Genomic DNA, 15,844 nt, shown 5'->3' with positions numbered 1-15,844 from the left:
TCTGAGTTATAGCTTGTTATTTTAATGGGTTTTTTTTTAACTCTCAACTCTCCCTAAATGAACACGGATTAGTGTTACAATCGGCAAAACATATTTTGAAAGCTACTTTGAAAGAATTTCAAGTCAGATGAAAAAGGAACATTCAACTCGAAGAACAAAGAAACATACAGAACTTCACTGAATCAATTAGTTTGATTTTCCAACTGATTTGTCAACCTATTAAATATAAATCTTCGTGGGCTCTCCGGCCTAGTCTAAAGTCCAAATTCCTCAATATATAAAGTCCTCTTCACCCGAGCCCCAGCCCACCTTTTCAGTCTCTTCTCCCACCAAACTTCTTGGGTAACAGTACAGGCACCTTCATGTCTGTCACGCAATACATCATGTTTTGGGAATCCAGTTAGGTCTCTACACAACCGCCTCTCCCATTGGATTATAAACTCTGCCAGACACATATCACAAGCACATCTTCTCCCTCCATACGCCATGGTGCCTAGCACACTGCCTCATAAATAAGAGGAGTGACCATAGATCTAGTAAATTTAACTAGTGGACTCAGCCACAAATTGAAACTTGCAGCACAAATAAGGCACTTCCAAAATTATATAAACTTTCTAAGAAATGATTATTTGCAGAAACTGAAGATTAATTACCAAATAATATCATTTAATAATATCATAAACCCATTAATTATCAAATAATTTCATTAAATATCATAACCCCCTTTAAAAAGAGCAACTTCTAAAAGCCTTCATTACGGTGACATTAAGGGTCATTTTGGTTTTCTTTTTCAGAATTTCCACTACTACTGATGAAATATTTTTATAAAGAAAAATCATTTTTAACAACTTTATTATCAGTTTGGGAATCAGATCTAAGTTTCAGAATCAACATGACTTTCCAGCAATGTGCCAACTCACCTAACAGCTGTGGCCTTGTGGATGAGCATCTCTGTTTGCTCTGACAAGTCTGATGGAAGCAGAAGCTCCACTGGCTGCAGGCACAATATCCGAGTTTCTAGCTCTGTACGGGAAGCAGAGTCCTGGAAACTGTCGAACACAACCTCACCTGTGGCGGGCTGCACTCCCTAAAAACAAAAATATAATGGCACAGAAAATATATATATTTTCCCCATTATAACTATGACACAGCATTAATAAACGTGGAAATAGTAAAGACAACACTCACAAGTATGTACTTGTATTTCTAAAATGTTTGAAAACCTGTCTGCTTTCCAAGACTCTTAAACAAGAAGTCAGACTCACCAATCTAAACTATGCTAGATGGGATTTTAGAGAGACACCCTGAGTCCAAATAAGTCCTGGATCTAACACACCGGACTGAGTGACTGTGACAAGTCACCAAACCCTCCTGGGCCTCAGGGTCCTTGTCTGTAACTAGGGATAAACCAGCCTACTTTCCTCATAGAGTTATAGTAAGGGTCAAATCAGAAAACAAATGAACACCTTCTAAGCTATAAAGTACTGTACAAATAGTGGCTGCCATTACTGAGAGTAAGAAGTGATATGTTTCTAGAAACCTGGCCACCAGAGTAGGAGTAAGGTACTATTTCATTATATAAAATTAATAAATAAAAAATATAGGGGAGATGGGAATGTTTGTCTGGAAGGCGAGGTCTGGGTGGCTCACCACAGCATCTACTACACAGCTTTTCTTTCTGGCATGTTAATTTGTTTATTGGAGTCACATTCTTTTGTATTTTTTAATTAAAAAGATTTTCTTTTGGCTGCATTGGGTCTCCGCTGCTGCGCACGGGCTTTCTCTAGTTGCAAAAGCCTTCTTGGAAACTGACATGTTATCACTTTGGGACCGCTGGCCAGCTGCTCCTGACTTGGCCACATGAAGGCTCAGACTGTCCCAGTCTCTGAACTGAAGAGAACTAACACTATTAGCATATCTCTCACTACCATGAATGCAAGGTATTTCAATGAAGAGTATCAGGAGGACATCTACAAATCCCAGACTGGCATGTGCAAGTTCTGAGGAATGGTGGAATAATCCAATGTATCTGGGTGACCTTTGGAGACAGCTGAGACAGGGCTACAACAGGCCAGTGGCTGACACCCAACTCATAGCCCATCTTCTCCAGCCGTGTGATTGAGAGGGTCCTGGTGCTCCGGCAGGCTGTCAGGCCTGAGCCTCTGAGGTGGGAGAGCCGAATTCAGGACACTGGTCCACCAGAGACCTCCCAGCGCCACGTAATATCAATCGGTGAGAGCTCTCCCAGAGATCTCCATCTCAACGCTAAGACCCAGCTCCACTCAACGATCAGCAAGCTCCAATGCTGGGCACCCCATGCCAAACAACTAGCAAGACAAGAACACAACCCCACCCATTAGCAGAGAGGCTGCCTAAACTCATACTAAGTTCACAGACACCCCAAAACACACCACCAGATGCAGTTCTGCCCACCAGAACACAGGCACCAGTCCCCTCCACCAGGAAGCCTACAAAATCCACTCAACCAACCTTACCCACTGGGGGCAGACACCAAAAACAACGGGAACTATGAACCTGCAGCCTGGGAAAAGGACACCCCAAACACAGTAAGTTAAACAAAATGAGAAGACAGAGAAATACACAGCAGATGAAGGAGCAAGGTAAAAACCCACCAGACCAAACAAATGAACAGGAAATACGGAGTCTACCTGAAAAAGAATTCAGAGAAATGATAGTAAAGATGATCCACAATCTTGGAAATAGAATGAGGAAAATAAAAGAAACGTTTAACAAGGACCTAGAAGAACTAAACAGCAAACAAACAATGATGAACAACACAATAAATGAAATTTAAAATTCTCTAGAAGGAATCAATAGCAGAATAACTCAGGCAGAAGAACAGGTAAATGACCTGGAAGACAAAATAGTGGAAATAACTATGGCAGAGCAGAATAAAGAAAAAAAGAATGAAAAGAACTGAGGACAGTCTCAGAGACCTCTGGGACAACATTAAATGCACCAAAATTTGAATTATAGGGGTCCCACAAGAAGAAGAGAAAAAGAAATGGACTAAGAAAATATTTGAAGAGATTATAGTTGAAAACTTCCTTAATATGGGAAAGGAAATAGTCAATCAAGTCCAGGAAGCGCAGAGAGTCCCATACAGGAGAAATCCAAAGAGAAACACTCCAAGACACATATTAATCAAACTATCAAAAATTAAATACAAAGAAAAAATATTAAAAGCAGCAAGGGAAAAGCAACAAATAACATACAAGGGAATCCCCATAAAGTTAACAGTTGATCTTTCAGCAGAAACTCAGTAAGCCAGAAGGGAGTGTCAGGACATATTTAAACTGATGAAAAGGAAAAAGATTACTCTACCCAGTAGGGATCTCATTCAGGTTCCACAGAGAAACTAAAACCTTTACGGACAAGCAAAAGCTAAGAAAATTCAGCACTACCAAACCCGCTTTACAACAAATGCTAAAGGAACTTCTCTAGTCAGGAAACGCAAGAGACGGAAAAGACTTACAATAACAAACCCAAAACAATTGAGAAAATGGTAATAGGAACATACATTATCGATAATTACCTTAAATGTAAATGGATTAAATGCTCCAACCAAAAGATACAGACTGGCTGAATGGATACAAAAACAAGACCTGTACATATGCTGTCTACAAGAGACCCACTTCAGACCTAGGGACATATACAGACTGAAAGTGAGGGGATGGAAAAAGATATTCCATGCAAATGGAAATCAGAAAAAAGCTGGAGTAGCAATTCTCATATCAGACATAATAGACTTTAAAATAAAGACTATTACAAGAGACAAAGAAGGACACTACATAATGATCAACGGATCAATCCAAGAAGAAGATATAACAATTGTAAATATTTATGCACCCAACATGGGAGCACCTCAATACATAAGGTGCCGTATATGCTAACAGTCATAAAAGGGGAAATCAACAGTAACACAATCATAGTACGGGACTTTAACACCCCACTTTCACCAATGGACAGATCATCCAAAATGAAAATAAATAAGGAAACACAAGCTTTAAATGATACATTAAACAAGATGGATTTAAATGATATTTACAGGACATTCCATCCAAAAACAACAGAATACACTTTCTTCTCAAGTGCTCATAGAACATTCTCCAGGATAGATCTTATCTTGGGTCACAAATCAAGTCTTGGTAAATTTAAGAAAATTGAAATTGTATCAAGTATCTTTTCCGACCACAACACTATAAAACTAGATATCAATTACAGGAAAAAAACTGTAAAAAGTACAAGCACATGGAGGCTAAAATATACGCTACTAAATAACCAAGTGATCACTCAACAAATCAAAGAGGAAATCAAAAAATACCTAGAAACAAATGACAATGAAAACACAACAACCCAAAACCTATGGGATGCAGCAAAAGCAGTTCTCAGAGGGAAGTTTATAGCAATACAATCCTACCTCAAGAAACAAGAAAAATCTCAAATAAAAAACCTAACCTTACACTTAAAGCAATTAGAGAAAGAAGAACAAAAAAAACCCCAAAGTTAGCAGAAGGAGAGAAATCATAAAGATCAGATCAGAAATAAATGAAAAAGAAATGAAGGAAATGATAGCAAAGATCAATAAAACTAAAACCTGGTTCTTTGAGAAGATAAACAGAATTGATAAACCATTAGCCAGACTCATCAAGAGAAAAAGGGAGAAGACTCAAATCAATAGAATTAGAAATGAAAAAGGAGAAGTAACCACTGACACTGCAGAAATACAAAAGATCATGAGAGATTACTACAAGCAACTCTATGCCAATAAAATGGACAACCTGGAAGAAATGGACAGATTCTTAGAAACGCACAACCTTCCGACACTGAACCAGGAAGAAATAGAAAATATAAACAGACCAATCACAAGCACTGAAATTGAAACTGTGATTAAAAATCTTCCAACAAACAAAAGCCCAGGACAAGATGGCTTCACTGGCGAATTCTATCAAACATTTAGAGAATAGCTAACACCTATCATTCTGAAACTCTTCCAAAATAAAGCAGAGGGAGGAACACTCCCAAACTCATTCTACGAAGCCACCATCACCCTGATACCAAAGCCAGACAAAGATGTCACAAAAAAAGAAAACTACAGGCCATCTATCACTGATGAAGATAGATGCAAAAATCCTCAACAAAATACTAGCAAACAGAATCCAACAGCACATTAAAAGGATCATACACCCGGATCAAGTGGGGTTTATTCCAGGAATGCAAGGATTCTTCAGTATACACAAATCAATCAATGTGATAAACCATATTATCAAATTGAAGGAGAAAAACCATATGATCATCTCAACAGATGCAGAAAAAGCTTTCGACAAAATTCAACACCCACTTATGATAAAAACCTTCCAGAAAGTAGGCATAGAGGGAACTTACCCCAACATAATAAAGGCCATATATGACAAACCCACAGCCAGCGTCGTTCTCAATGGTGAAAAACTGAAACCATTTCCTCTAAGATCAGGAACAAGACAAGGTTGCCCACTCTCACCACTATTATTCAACACAGTTTTGGAAGTTTTAGCCACAGCAATCCAAGACGAAAAACAAAAAAAGGAATCCAATTGGAAAAGAAGTAAAACTGTCACTGTTTTCAGATGACATGATACTATACATAGAGAATCCCAAAGATGCTACCAGAAAACTACTAGAGCTAATCAATGAATCTGGTAAAGTAGCAGGATACAAAATAATGCACAGAAATCTCTTGCATTCTTAGACACTAATGATGAAAAATCTGAAAGAGAAATTAAGGAAAGACTCCCATTTACCATTGCAACAACAACAACAAAAAATACCTAGGAATAAACCTATCTAAGGAGACAAAAAACCTGTATGCAGAAAACTATAAGACACTGATGAAAGATATTAAAGACGATACAAACAGATGGAGATATATATACCATGTTCTTGGATTGGAAGAATCAACATTGTGAAAATGACTATACTACTCAAAGCAATCTACAGATTCAGTGCAATCCCTATCAAACTACCAAGGGCATTTTCCACAGAACTAGAACAAAAACGACCCCAAAAAGCCAAAGCAATCTTGAGTAAGAAAAATGGAACTGGAGGAATCAGGCTCCTTGGCTTCAGACTACACTACAAAGCTACAGTAATCAAGACAGTATGGTACTGGCACAAAAACAGAAATATAGATCAATGGAACAAGATAGAAAGCCCAAAGATAAACCCACACACATATGGTTACCTTATTTTTGATAAAGCAGGCAAGAATATACAATGGAGAAAAGACAGCCTTTTCAATAAGTGGTGCTGGGAAAACTGGACAGCTACATGTAAAAGAATGAAATTAGAACACTCCCTAACACCATACACAAAAATAAACTCAAAATGGATTCAAGACCTAAATGTAAGGCCAGACACTATAAAACTCTTAGAGGAAAACATAGGCAGAACTCTCTATGACATAAATCACAGCAAGATCCTTTTTGATACACCTCCTAGAGAAATGGAAATAAAACCAAAAATAAACAAATGGGACTTAATGAAACTTAAAAGCTTTTGCACAGCAAAGGAAACCATAAACAAAACGAAAAGACAACTCTCAGAATCGGAGAAAATATTTGCAAATGAAGCAACTGACAAAGGATTAATCTCCAAAATATACAAGCAGCTCATGCAGCTCAATAACAAAAAAGCAAACAACCCAATCCAAAAATGGGCAGAAGACCTGAATAGACATTTCTCCAAAGATATACAGATTGCCAACAAACACACGAAAGGATGCTCAACATCATTAATCATTAGAGAAGTGCAAATCAAAACTACAATGAGGTACCACCTCACACTGATCAGAAGGGCCTTCATCAAAAAGTCTACAAACAATAAATGCTGGAGAGGGTGTGGAGAAAAGGGAACCCTCTTGCACTGTTGGTGGGAATGTAAATTGATACAGCCACTGTGGAGAACAGTATGGAGGTTCCTTAAAAATCTAAAAATAGAACTACCATACAACCCAGCAACACCACTACTGGGCATATACCTGAGAAAACCATAATTCAAAAAGTCATGTACCACAATGTTCATTGCAGCACTATTTACAATAGCCAGGACATGGAAGCAACCTAAGTGTCCATCGATAGATGAATGGATAAAGAAGATGTGGCACATATATACAATGGAATATTACTCAGCCATAAAAAGAAATGAAATTGAGTTATTTGTAGTGAGGTGGATGGACCTAGAGTCTGTCATACAGAGTAAAGTAAGTCAGAAAGAGAGAAACAAATACAGTATGCTAACACATATATATGGAATCTAAAAAAAAAACATTTTGAAGAACTTAGGGGCAGGACTGGAATAAAGACGTAGACGTGGAGAGTGTACTTGAGGATATGGGGAGAGGGAGGGGTGGGCTGGGACAAGGTGAGAGAGTGGCATGGACATATATACATTACCAAATGTAAAATAGATAGCTAGTGGATAGCAGCCACATAACACAGGGAGATCAGCTCGGTGCTTTGTGTTCACCTAGAGAGGTGGGATAGGGAGGGCGGGAGGGAGACACAAGAGGGAGGGGATATGGGGATATGTGTATACATATGGCTGATTCACTTTGTTATATAGCAGAAGCTAATGCACCATTGTAGAGCAATTATACTCCAATAAAGATGTTGAAGAAAAAAAAAGTATAATTTTTGCAAAAAAAAATCAAATATAACAAACTCTGAATAAACACTATGTACATAGTCTATCCAGGGAAATAACTATGATAACTAAAAGCCACCTCCATCACCCCAAGCCAATAATAGCCAAGGTAACCTGGAAAAGATCATAGTTTGGAAGAGAAGAAAAAGATTAAGTAATTTACTCAAGGTCGAGGGGCGATAAAGTGGTGGAGGCAAGATTCACGTAGTCTGACTCCACAAGCCACACTCTTACTCACTACTGACAATTACGAAAGGCATGGGGCCAGTTACAGACTGCATGAGCTAACAGGAGGAAAAACAACCAGCCCCTACACTCATGCACAGCTGGTGGTAAGTCACCTGACACAGCCTCTCCAGAAAACTGCCTGGCATTTTCTAGGAAAGCTGAAAACATCCACATCCTGTAACTCAGCAATTCCTCCCCTACCTATATACTCTTGAGAAACTCAGGCACATGTATAAGGCATGTGCAAAAAGGTTGATAGTGTATCCTTTGTACAAGCAAAAACTGGAAAGAATCCACAAGAATGAAAAAAACTGTAAAATGAAATACAATGTAGCAATAACAAAAAAACTACTAAGATAACACATGTAATATCTGATAAATCCCATGTACAAAATGGTAAACAAAGAAGCAAGACCCAAAAGGATACATACAATATATTTACATTTATATACTTCTTAAGGTAGTACAACTGTATCTAAAAGCAAGGGAATTATTACCTTAAAGTCTGGATTATGGTTACCTCCAGAGGGAAGGGGCCCTTCTGTGAGCAGTGCTGTATTTCCTAACCTGGGTGGTTGTCTCATATTACACTGTAAATTTCTGTTTTATGCATTTTTTTCCTCGACTATTTTATAATTTTTTTAAAAATCACTCAGTTTTGGCTCAAGGAAGTTCCTTAATTCTAGCCCAGAGGCCTTCTCTAGTGGCCAGATAGTTGGACTATAAGTAAATTAGCATACATAAATAAGTTTATCTCCCAATCTACAACCAAATTTTTACAAAAGCTATTAACAGAAGTTCAAGTAATAAATTTATCGGCCAGATAAATTCCCCTCTGCTTTTTTAAATCAGAGAAATGGTCTATATCGTAAAACCTGCAACATCTACTACTCTGTGTGATATGTAACATTGATAAACCCATAGTCAGTCTGTATAAAGCTGTGCATTGCCCAGCCTGAAGGTAGCGGGCCTGATGGCAGTGGCACTACAACACAAAAGCCTTTGATTTCAGACTAACTACCAGTATCCAAAGGATGACTCCTAGGTAGTGACTGGGGAACACGTGACACTCATCACAACAGGGAAAAACCCAGCAAGAATAGGGTAAAGGAAAATGAGATCCATTTCAGCCACACTGAATTTGAGTGCCTTGTCCAATGAAGAGTTGGAAGCAAGAGCCTGGAGCTCAGAAGAGAGGTGCAGCCCGGACCAGACCTCTGGATGTCATCAGCCCAAAAGTGGTTGGTGAGGTAAAGAATGGGTCCCAAGAAAATGCCTGAGATGCAAACTATCATTTCTCATTTTTTTTTTTGCATGCCAGTTCATACACTACGGTTAACTTTGGCAGTAGGCCAGAGCATATTTCTAACTGCACAAAGTAGGAGTTGTATACTATCAGCTCTGCTCCTTAGATTGAGTTCCAGGTAAATATAAAATAGCACATTACATCTGATAAAGCTTAAAAGCAAGTAACTTTACTATTTGTAGGTAGGTTCAACTGCCTGCAGCTAGATAAAAAGTGCTTCTCAAGGGTAAAAAAATCATTTAGAGCCATCCAACAGTAATGCAAACTCCCGGAGAGAAAGGCTTACTGATTAAGCAAATGTCAAGTTAGCACAAAGTTATGCAGTCAGAATGAGGTATTAAAAGGTACTTTGGAGACATTTGGGTTTTAAGAATTTTTGTTGATATTGTAGCTGGTTGCAGAAGTTTGTAAAAAACAAAGAGAATGAGTTATTACTTAGGCAAAGGGTTCTACTTGTGCTTAACAGAACAAGGGAGTCTAATAGTTCCAAAGGGCCCTTAAACCTAAGATTTTAAGCAGAGTCCAAGTAAGTCTATAAATGGGCAAATCTGCTCACAAATTGCCAGAGGCAAGATCAATAAAACTATGATTCACAAATTATACTTACCTGGAAGACTGGTTATAAATATTCCTAATGCTTATTAAAAAGAGAGTTTTGGGGCTTCCCTGGTGGCGCACTGGTTGAGAATCTGCCTGCTAATGCAGGCGACACGGGTTCGAGCCCTGGTCTGGGAAGATCCCACATGCCGCGGAGCAACTGGGCCCATGAGCCACAACTACTGAGCCTGTGCGTCTGGAGCCTGTGCTCCGCAACAAGAGAGGCTGCGATAGTGAGAGGCCCGCGCACCGCAATGAAGAGTGGCCCCCGCTTGCCACAACTAGAGAAAGCCCTCGCACAGAAACGAAGACCCAACACAGCCAAAAATAAATAAATAAATAATAAAAGTAAGTAAATTTAAAAAACAAAAAGTTTTGTACTAGCCAGCTATCATTTCCCTTTAACTCTCGAACTTTCCTCTAAACTAGATATGACAATCCCACAATCATTCGTGTTTAACTTCAAATCCCTAGAGGAAATTTGTACAACCCTTTGGTATCCATGCATGTGTTGACTTTTATTCTGCTATCTGTACACTGTCCACATGCATGCCTGTCACTGGGTCTATCTTCAACCCTAAACTGCTAGAGCCCATGGACAGAAACTATCTGGATCCCTCCACAGCACAGAGTGCCAAGTAGCCACCTGAGAAAATTATAACTAGTAATTTAACATATAAAATTAGGAGGAAAATGTTTTTCTAGTACAATTACTTGAGGACACAACCCATCAGATAGCCTCATTATAAACCATACATGATTACTCATATTTAAAGATTCCTTGAACATCTATCATTCATTCTTTTTTTTTTAAATTAATTAGTTAATTTATTTATTTTTGGTTGCACTGGGTCTTCGTTGCTGCGCAGAGGCTTTCTCTAGTTGCCGTGAGTGGGGGCTACTCTTCGTTGTGGTGCACAGGCTTCTCATTGCGGTGGCTTCTCTTGTTGTGAAGCATAGGCTTTAGGTGCACAGGCCCAGTAGTTGTGGCTCGCGGGCTCTAGAGTGCAGGCTCAGTAGCTGTGGCGCACGGGCTTAGTTGCTCCGCAGCATGGGGGATCTTCGCAGACCAGGGTCTGAACCTGTGTCCCCTGCACTGGCAGGCGGATTCTTAACCACTGCACCACCAGGGAAGTCCCTATCATTCATTCTTCACCTACAAAGTACTTACCACAAGTCCAATGAAAACGTTCCCTTTTTTTTTGTCTTTAACATTTTCCTTATTTTCACAGATACACAGAAGATAGCTGGTAGAAGTATCAGTCATTATCTCATCGACATTAACAGCATCATCCAGCTTGACTAAAGGATTTACATGTAATAATTATTAAAGAAAAACAAATGCTACATTCCCATTAGCTTTTCTCCCTTAAAATAATGGTTCATTTTCCTGGGCATTTTTGCTTTATACAAAACTCTTCCATATAGCATTTATTCTTCTGATTTATTCTGATCAGTTACATGCCTTATCTTCCCTAAGATATAAGATTCATGAGAACAGACAACTATTATCCAATCAAAGGCAGAAGGCAAAGGTATCCAATCAAAGAACAGTTTTAAAAAATGCTATTTAAAACAAAGCCCTTGTAACATTTAAGAAAAACAATTCCTATTCGAAAAGGATATCTTCTCCAATAAGTGTAGATTTTGTATAAAGAGCAGTTAATTTCCGGGAAAAGACTGAACTTTTGTTGTCCCCAATGGCTTTTAACGCAGCTGTTTCAGTTTGTTTCACAACTCCCACCTTCAACAAAAGTAAGAAATACTGCATATTAAATATGATGGAAAATTTGTTAACAAAACATTAATTCTAGATTTTGAAAGGTTAATTCTGAAACATATAAAATAAACAAATTAGTCCACAATGTCCAGAGGTAGGGCTTAAGTAATAAGTACCACAAGGACCTTGCAAGTGTGGATAAATCACTAAGAAACACTCCATCACAGAGTTGAAAAACTTTTTACCCTAAATATCTAATATGTTAAAAACTCAAGGAGCTATACTGCCAATAATTATGACAAATATTAATTTCTCCAAAATACCAAATTCCAAAACCAGTTATAGCCTACCATCTTAGAAAACATTTCCCTCTCTGGAAGAGACTCCAATCCCCTTTTCCCACAAGTTGAAGCCAAAGCTGACCTTATATCCCTTGGCCACAAGGCGGCGTACGTGAACAAACAGCCGGTGAGTAGGTATGCTTGCTGTCATAAAGTTGTGATCTAAATGGCAATAGATATTGAGCTCCCGGGCTGCAATCTAAAAAAATTTAAGAAGAAAATATCAATAAATTTCTACTTCCAGATTCCCTGTGCAGTGTTTGTTCACTTTGTTAAAAATCCATCAAGGTATACATTTAGGATTTGTGCACTTTTCTGTGCCGTATGTCAATAAAAAGTTTAAAAGACATTCGCTGTGTAGAAGCCTATGGTTTTATCTTTTTTTTAACAGTGTCCATGGCCTAACCTCAAAGCCAACATCTATATTTATAAACAACTCAGAAAAATATGACAGGTTTTCTTTTATGTCCTTAGATCTATCAAAACCTTAAAAGTGCTGAGCTTTCCCTGCACAATACAGAGAGCATGAGACTGAAATAGAGTAAGAATTTGCTACTTAGCACATGCAAATAACTGAAAATTAGGAGATACCACAGAGTATACGTAAATGATGAACCTCCTTGGACAGAGGGCATCTTTGAGGAAGTGAGAAGAGAACCCCCTGGTCTGGTTAGCTACTTAATGATGCATGAATGATAGGAATGCAGAATCAGGCAGCACCACCTGATTCCCTACGTTTTTCTACAAAGTCCCAGGGCCTAGATATTGCCCACTGGGGCCACAGGATTGGAGTCATTCCTACACTCTCACTCCCCTATATCACCCGTCTCTGAACTGTATTAGTTCATCACTGCAGGGCAAGAAGACGTCAGTCTTTACTGTGGTCAAGGCTGAATTCAGCACTCAACCTAGAGAGAAGGGCAGAAAACAGCACTTCCTTTCACCCCTCCATCTACAGGAGGCCAACCACGTGGTTCCTGTCCTCAGGAAACAAGCGGATGCTGTTTCAAAGTCTAATTTCATGACACAGAAGAGAGCATCATGCCATCTGAACTGGAGAACACCACTTTCCTGCCACAGGACTTAGGACACCAGAAGAACAGAAGTTGGCCAGGTCTCCACTTCCCATCCATGAGGTGGCAGACGAGCCACCTCATCACTCTCTGAAGATGTACTATCCAACCAGGCCTAAAACTAAGGGATCATCACAATCATTCATGACTTCAACAGCACCATCAGCAATACCAAGCCTAAGCTTGCCCCTAAATGCTCAAATTTACTTTTAACCTTCTTAACTTAGGCCTACATCAAACACCCCAAATTAAATACAAACCCAACTTAGACTAAGATAGCAAGACAGCTGACATACAGAGACCTGTAAGACTTCACACACTTGTTGGTGGCTGGCAGAGTTAATGTGCTCTTCCACTGAGATTTAACTATGTTCCTGGCTATGAAAATTCATAAATTAAGGGTAAAAAGAGGAATTTCTGTACATCTCAATTTTTTTTTTCTTGCTTGAGTCTTCATTAGGAATACTCACATGATTATGGTTCATTCACAATTGACTTTCGATGGATGAAAGGTACTGGGCCAGCACCATGGAGAATAAGCACGAACATTCCAATAGGGACCCCTCACTTCCTTCCCCACAAATCTAGCATCCACCAAGTTTGCTTGTGTCTATTTTTAGTTTTTACTTTAAATGAAAGTATTTTTGAAGGTAACTGATCACATTAGCTTCTCCGTAAGGTCAGAAAATGAAATAAAAACACTGGAAAATATTTAAGGCTGGACAAAAAAACAGGAAACAGTATCTGAAAAAACAACTTACCTCTGCATCTTCCCCAAAGAATCTATACTTATATCCACATTCCACACACAAAATTGCATCTTTCTGCTGCTGCTTCATTTCTAAGTATTGTAATTCTAAGGGGGTGTAGATGCTTTTGGTCCGTTTGTTAGATGGTTTAGAATCAGAAGTTTTCTGTAAGTTTTCATAACTGCTATGTGATGATCCAAAATGACTGAGTGTCTTGTCCTGGCAACCAAAAGATATTTATAGTTTAAAAAGTATTAACTGTAATAATAGTTCCAGAACGTAAATTTGGCACAAAGCTAATAATTGGTGAATCCAAGTGAAAAGTTTACAAGAGTATATCATATATTAGGCAAATTTTCTTGAAGGTTTGGAATTTTTTCAAAGTAAATGACTTAAAAAAGTGAGCCAAACTAAACTACTGTAAAATTATTTGAGCAAATTTTGAAAGCCTAAACTAGAAAAGCTTTCTATATTTCTTTTTAAATTGGATTTCATTAAACCAATTATAATTAACCATTTTCTTTTCTTTATTCCCAGATATGTAAGGCACAAAAAGTCATCAGGCATCGATCTGTCTCCCTCAGCGGTAAGGCAAAACCACTTTCAACAAGCATGCCAGCAGCTAAAGCTGCACTTAATGTTTAAATTTCCAAGTACAGTCTAAAAGATAGTATATTCCATAATCTTTATTCCAAGAAAGAATCACAATTTGTTTGGTAAAGAGAGATGAGAAACAGCTTTTGGAAAGCATAGAGCACAAGGTTATATTTTCAACATTAGTATTCCTGATATCCACCTGTCTGTATGAAAACCATAATTAAATCCAGTTCACAGCTTAAAGCAAATTCCTTGCTTCTGAGACTTATTAAGGTAAAATGAAACAAATCTGTACAATTGATGACATAAAAATTCATATTTTAAGGCAAGGCAAGAAAAATCTAAACATAAAATTTTTCTCTCCCCATTTTGGCCCCCTCCCTCCCCTTCAGTGTGCATTGTGCATCTATCTGCCTTATGCTTAGGTTTAGCAGAAATACCTGCTCAACCATTAAGATCAATTTTCCTCCTTCTGGTGCCAGCCTTATAACTTCTTGGAAGTTAACATTTCTTTCGCAATCCTGTAAGGGGTCACGATGACCCCCCGCTCGCCTCGTACACACAGACATCTATGGTGAACTTTATATACAAAGCCAACATACCATTTCCCTTAAAGATAGCCATTGGTGCATAACATACCAGTCAGACGACCTGGGGAGATACTGGGCACCTAATGGAAGTTTCCTTAGCTTAAATACTTACTTCTGACCTTATTAATGTTACTAGCTATATTACTTATATTCTGCCTATTTTATAAGATAATTGTTTCTTGCGTTACCAAATGTATGACTGAGCCTCCAATAAAATTAATAATGATTAGGCAACTTAAAACGACTGACAAAATATACAGTCCTATATGATCAGTGATTTTAATAGTGTTACTCGAGATATGGGAAGAAGCAACAAGAGGGAATCTTTTCCTAGACCGTAGCAGACTATAAGACAGGTGGTTCAGAGGCTTTCGGCTACTGTTAACAGGGCCTAGTCCAGTAACAGCACAGTGAGTGGCCTATCAACAAAATCCTTGCCTGACCTGAAAATGAGTATTCCTAATGCCATAGGACAAATTGATCACAAAACGCCTCCCAAACCTTGGTTGAAATTAAGACCGAAAGGGAACCGATTATAAAATAAAGACTGTTGGCCCATCACCCAATTCTACAAGAATGAAGTCATTAGCTACTGTGGTCGCTGACCTATATTACACCCTGAAAGGAATTTAGGAAGAAGATCAGGATGAGGCACTTTGTGAAACTTGCCCTCAGACAGTTAGATATTTTCAGGAGAAATTTTTTTATAAACCTGGATTCTTGCATCATCCCATACTTAGAAAAGCACTAAAATCATTAACTAAGATGTCTGTTCCTTGTGACTAGCAGCAACCTTCAACCGAGATGTGTGCTTGAGTGCACATAGCCCCTTTGCCAAAATCACATATATGCTGGCCTCCCCCTTTACTTCTTTGGAACAGTCCTCAGAGCTCTCTGAGAGACTATCTCCCGGGTTATAATCCTCAGGTTGGCTCAAATAAA

General features: G+C 38.5%; 1 protein-coding gene across 1 annotated transcript in view; it reads right to left on the bottom strand.

The window, feature by feature from the left end:
- MSH3 (mutS homolog 3) overlaps positions 1–15,844 on the bottom strand; it is a 182,291-nt gene that overhangs the window by 153,081 nt on the left and 13,366 nt on the right. Inside the window, 5 exon segments of the mRNA XM_082375445.1 lie at positions 921–1,087; positions 11,004–11,149; positions 11,459–11,576; positions 11,976–12,092; positions 13,728–13,934. Of these exon segments, the coding sequence (XP_082231571.1) occupies positions 921–1,087; positions 11,004–11,149; positions 11,459–11,576; positions 11,976–12,092; positions 13,728–13,934 (755 nt within the window).

This window comes from Balaenoptera borealis (genome assembly GCF_965194805.1).
Source record: "Balaenoptera borealis genome assembly, chromosome: 2".
In the NCBI taxonomy this organism is placed as follows: Eukaryota; Metazoa; Chordata; class Mammalia; order Artiodactyla; family Balaenopteridae; genus Balaenoptera; species Balaenoptera borealis.
This window is presented reverse-complemented; position numbering and strand designations above follow the sequence as displayed.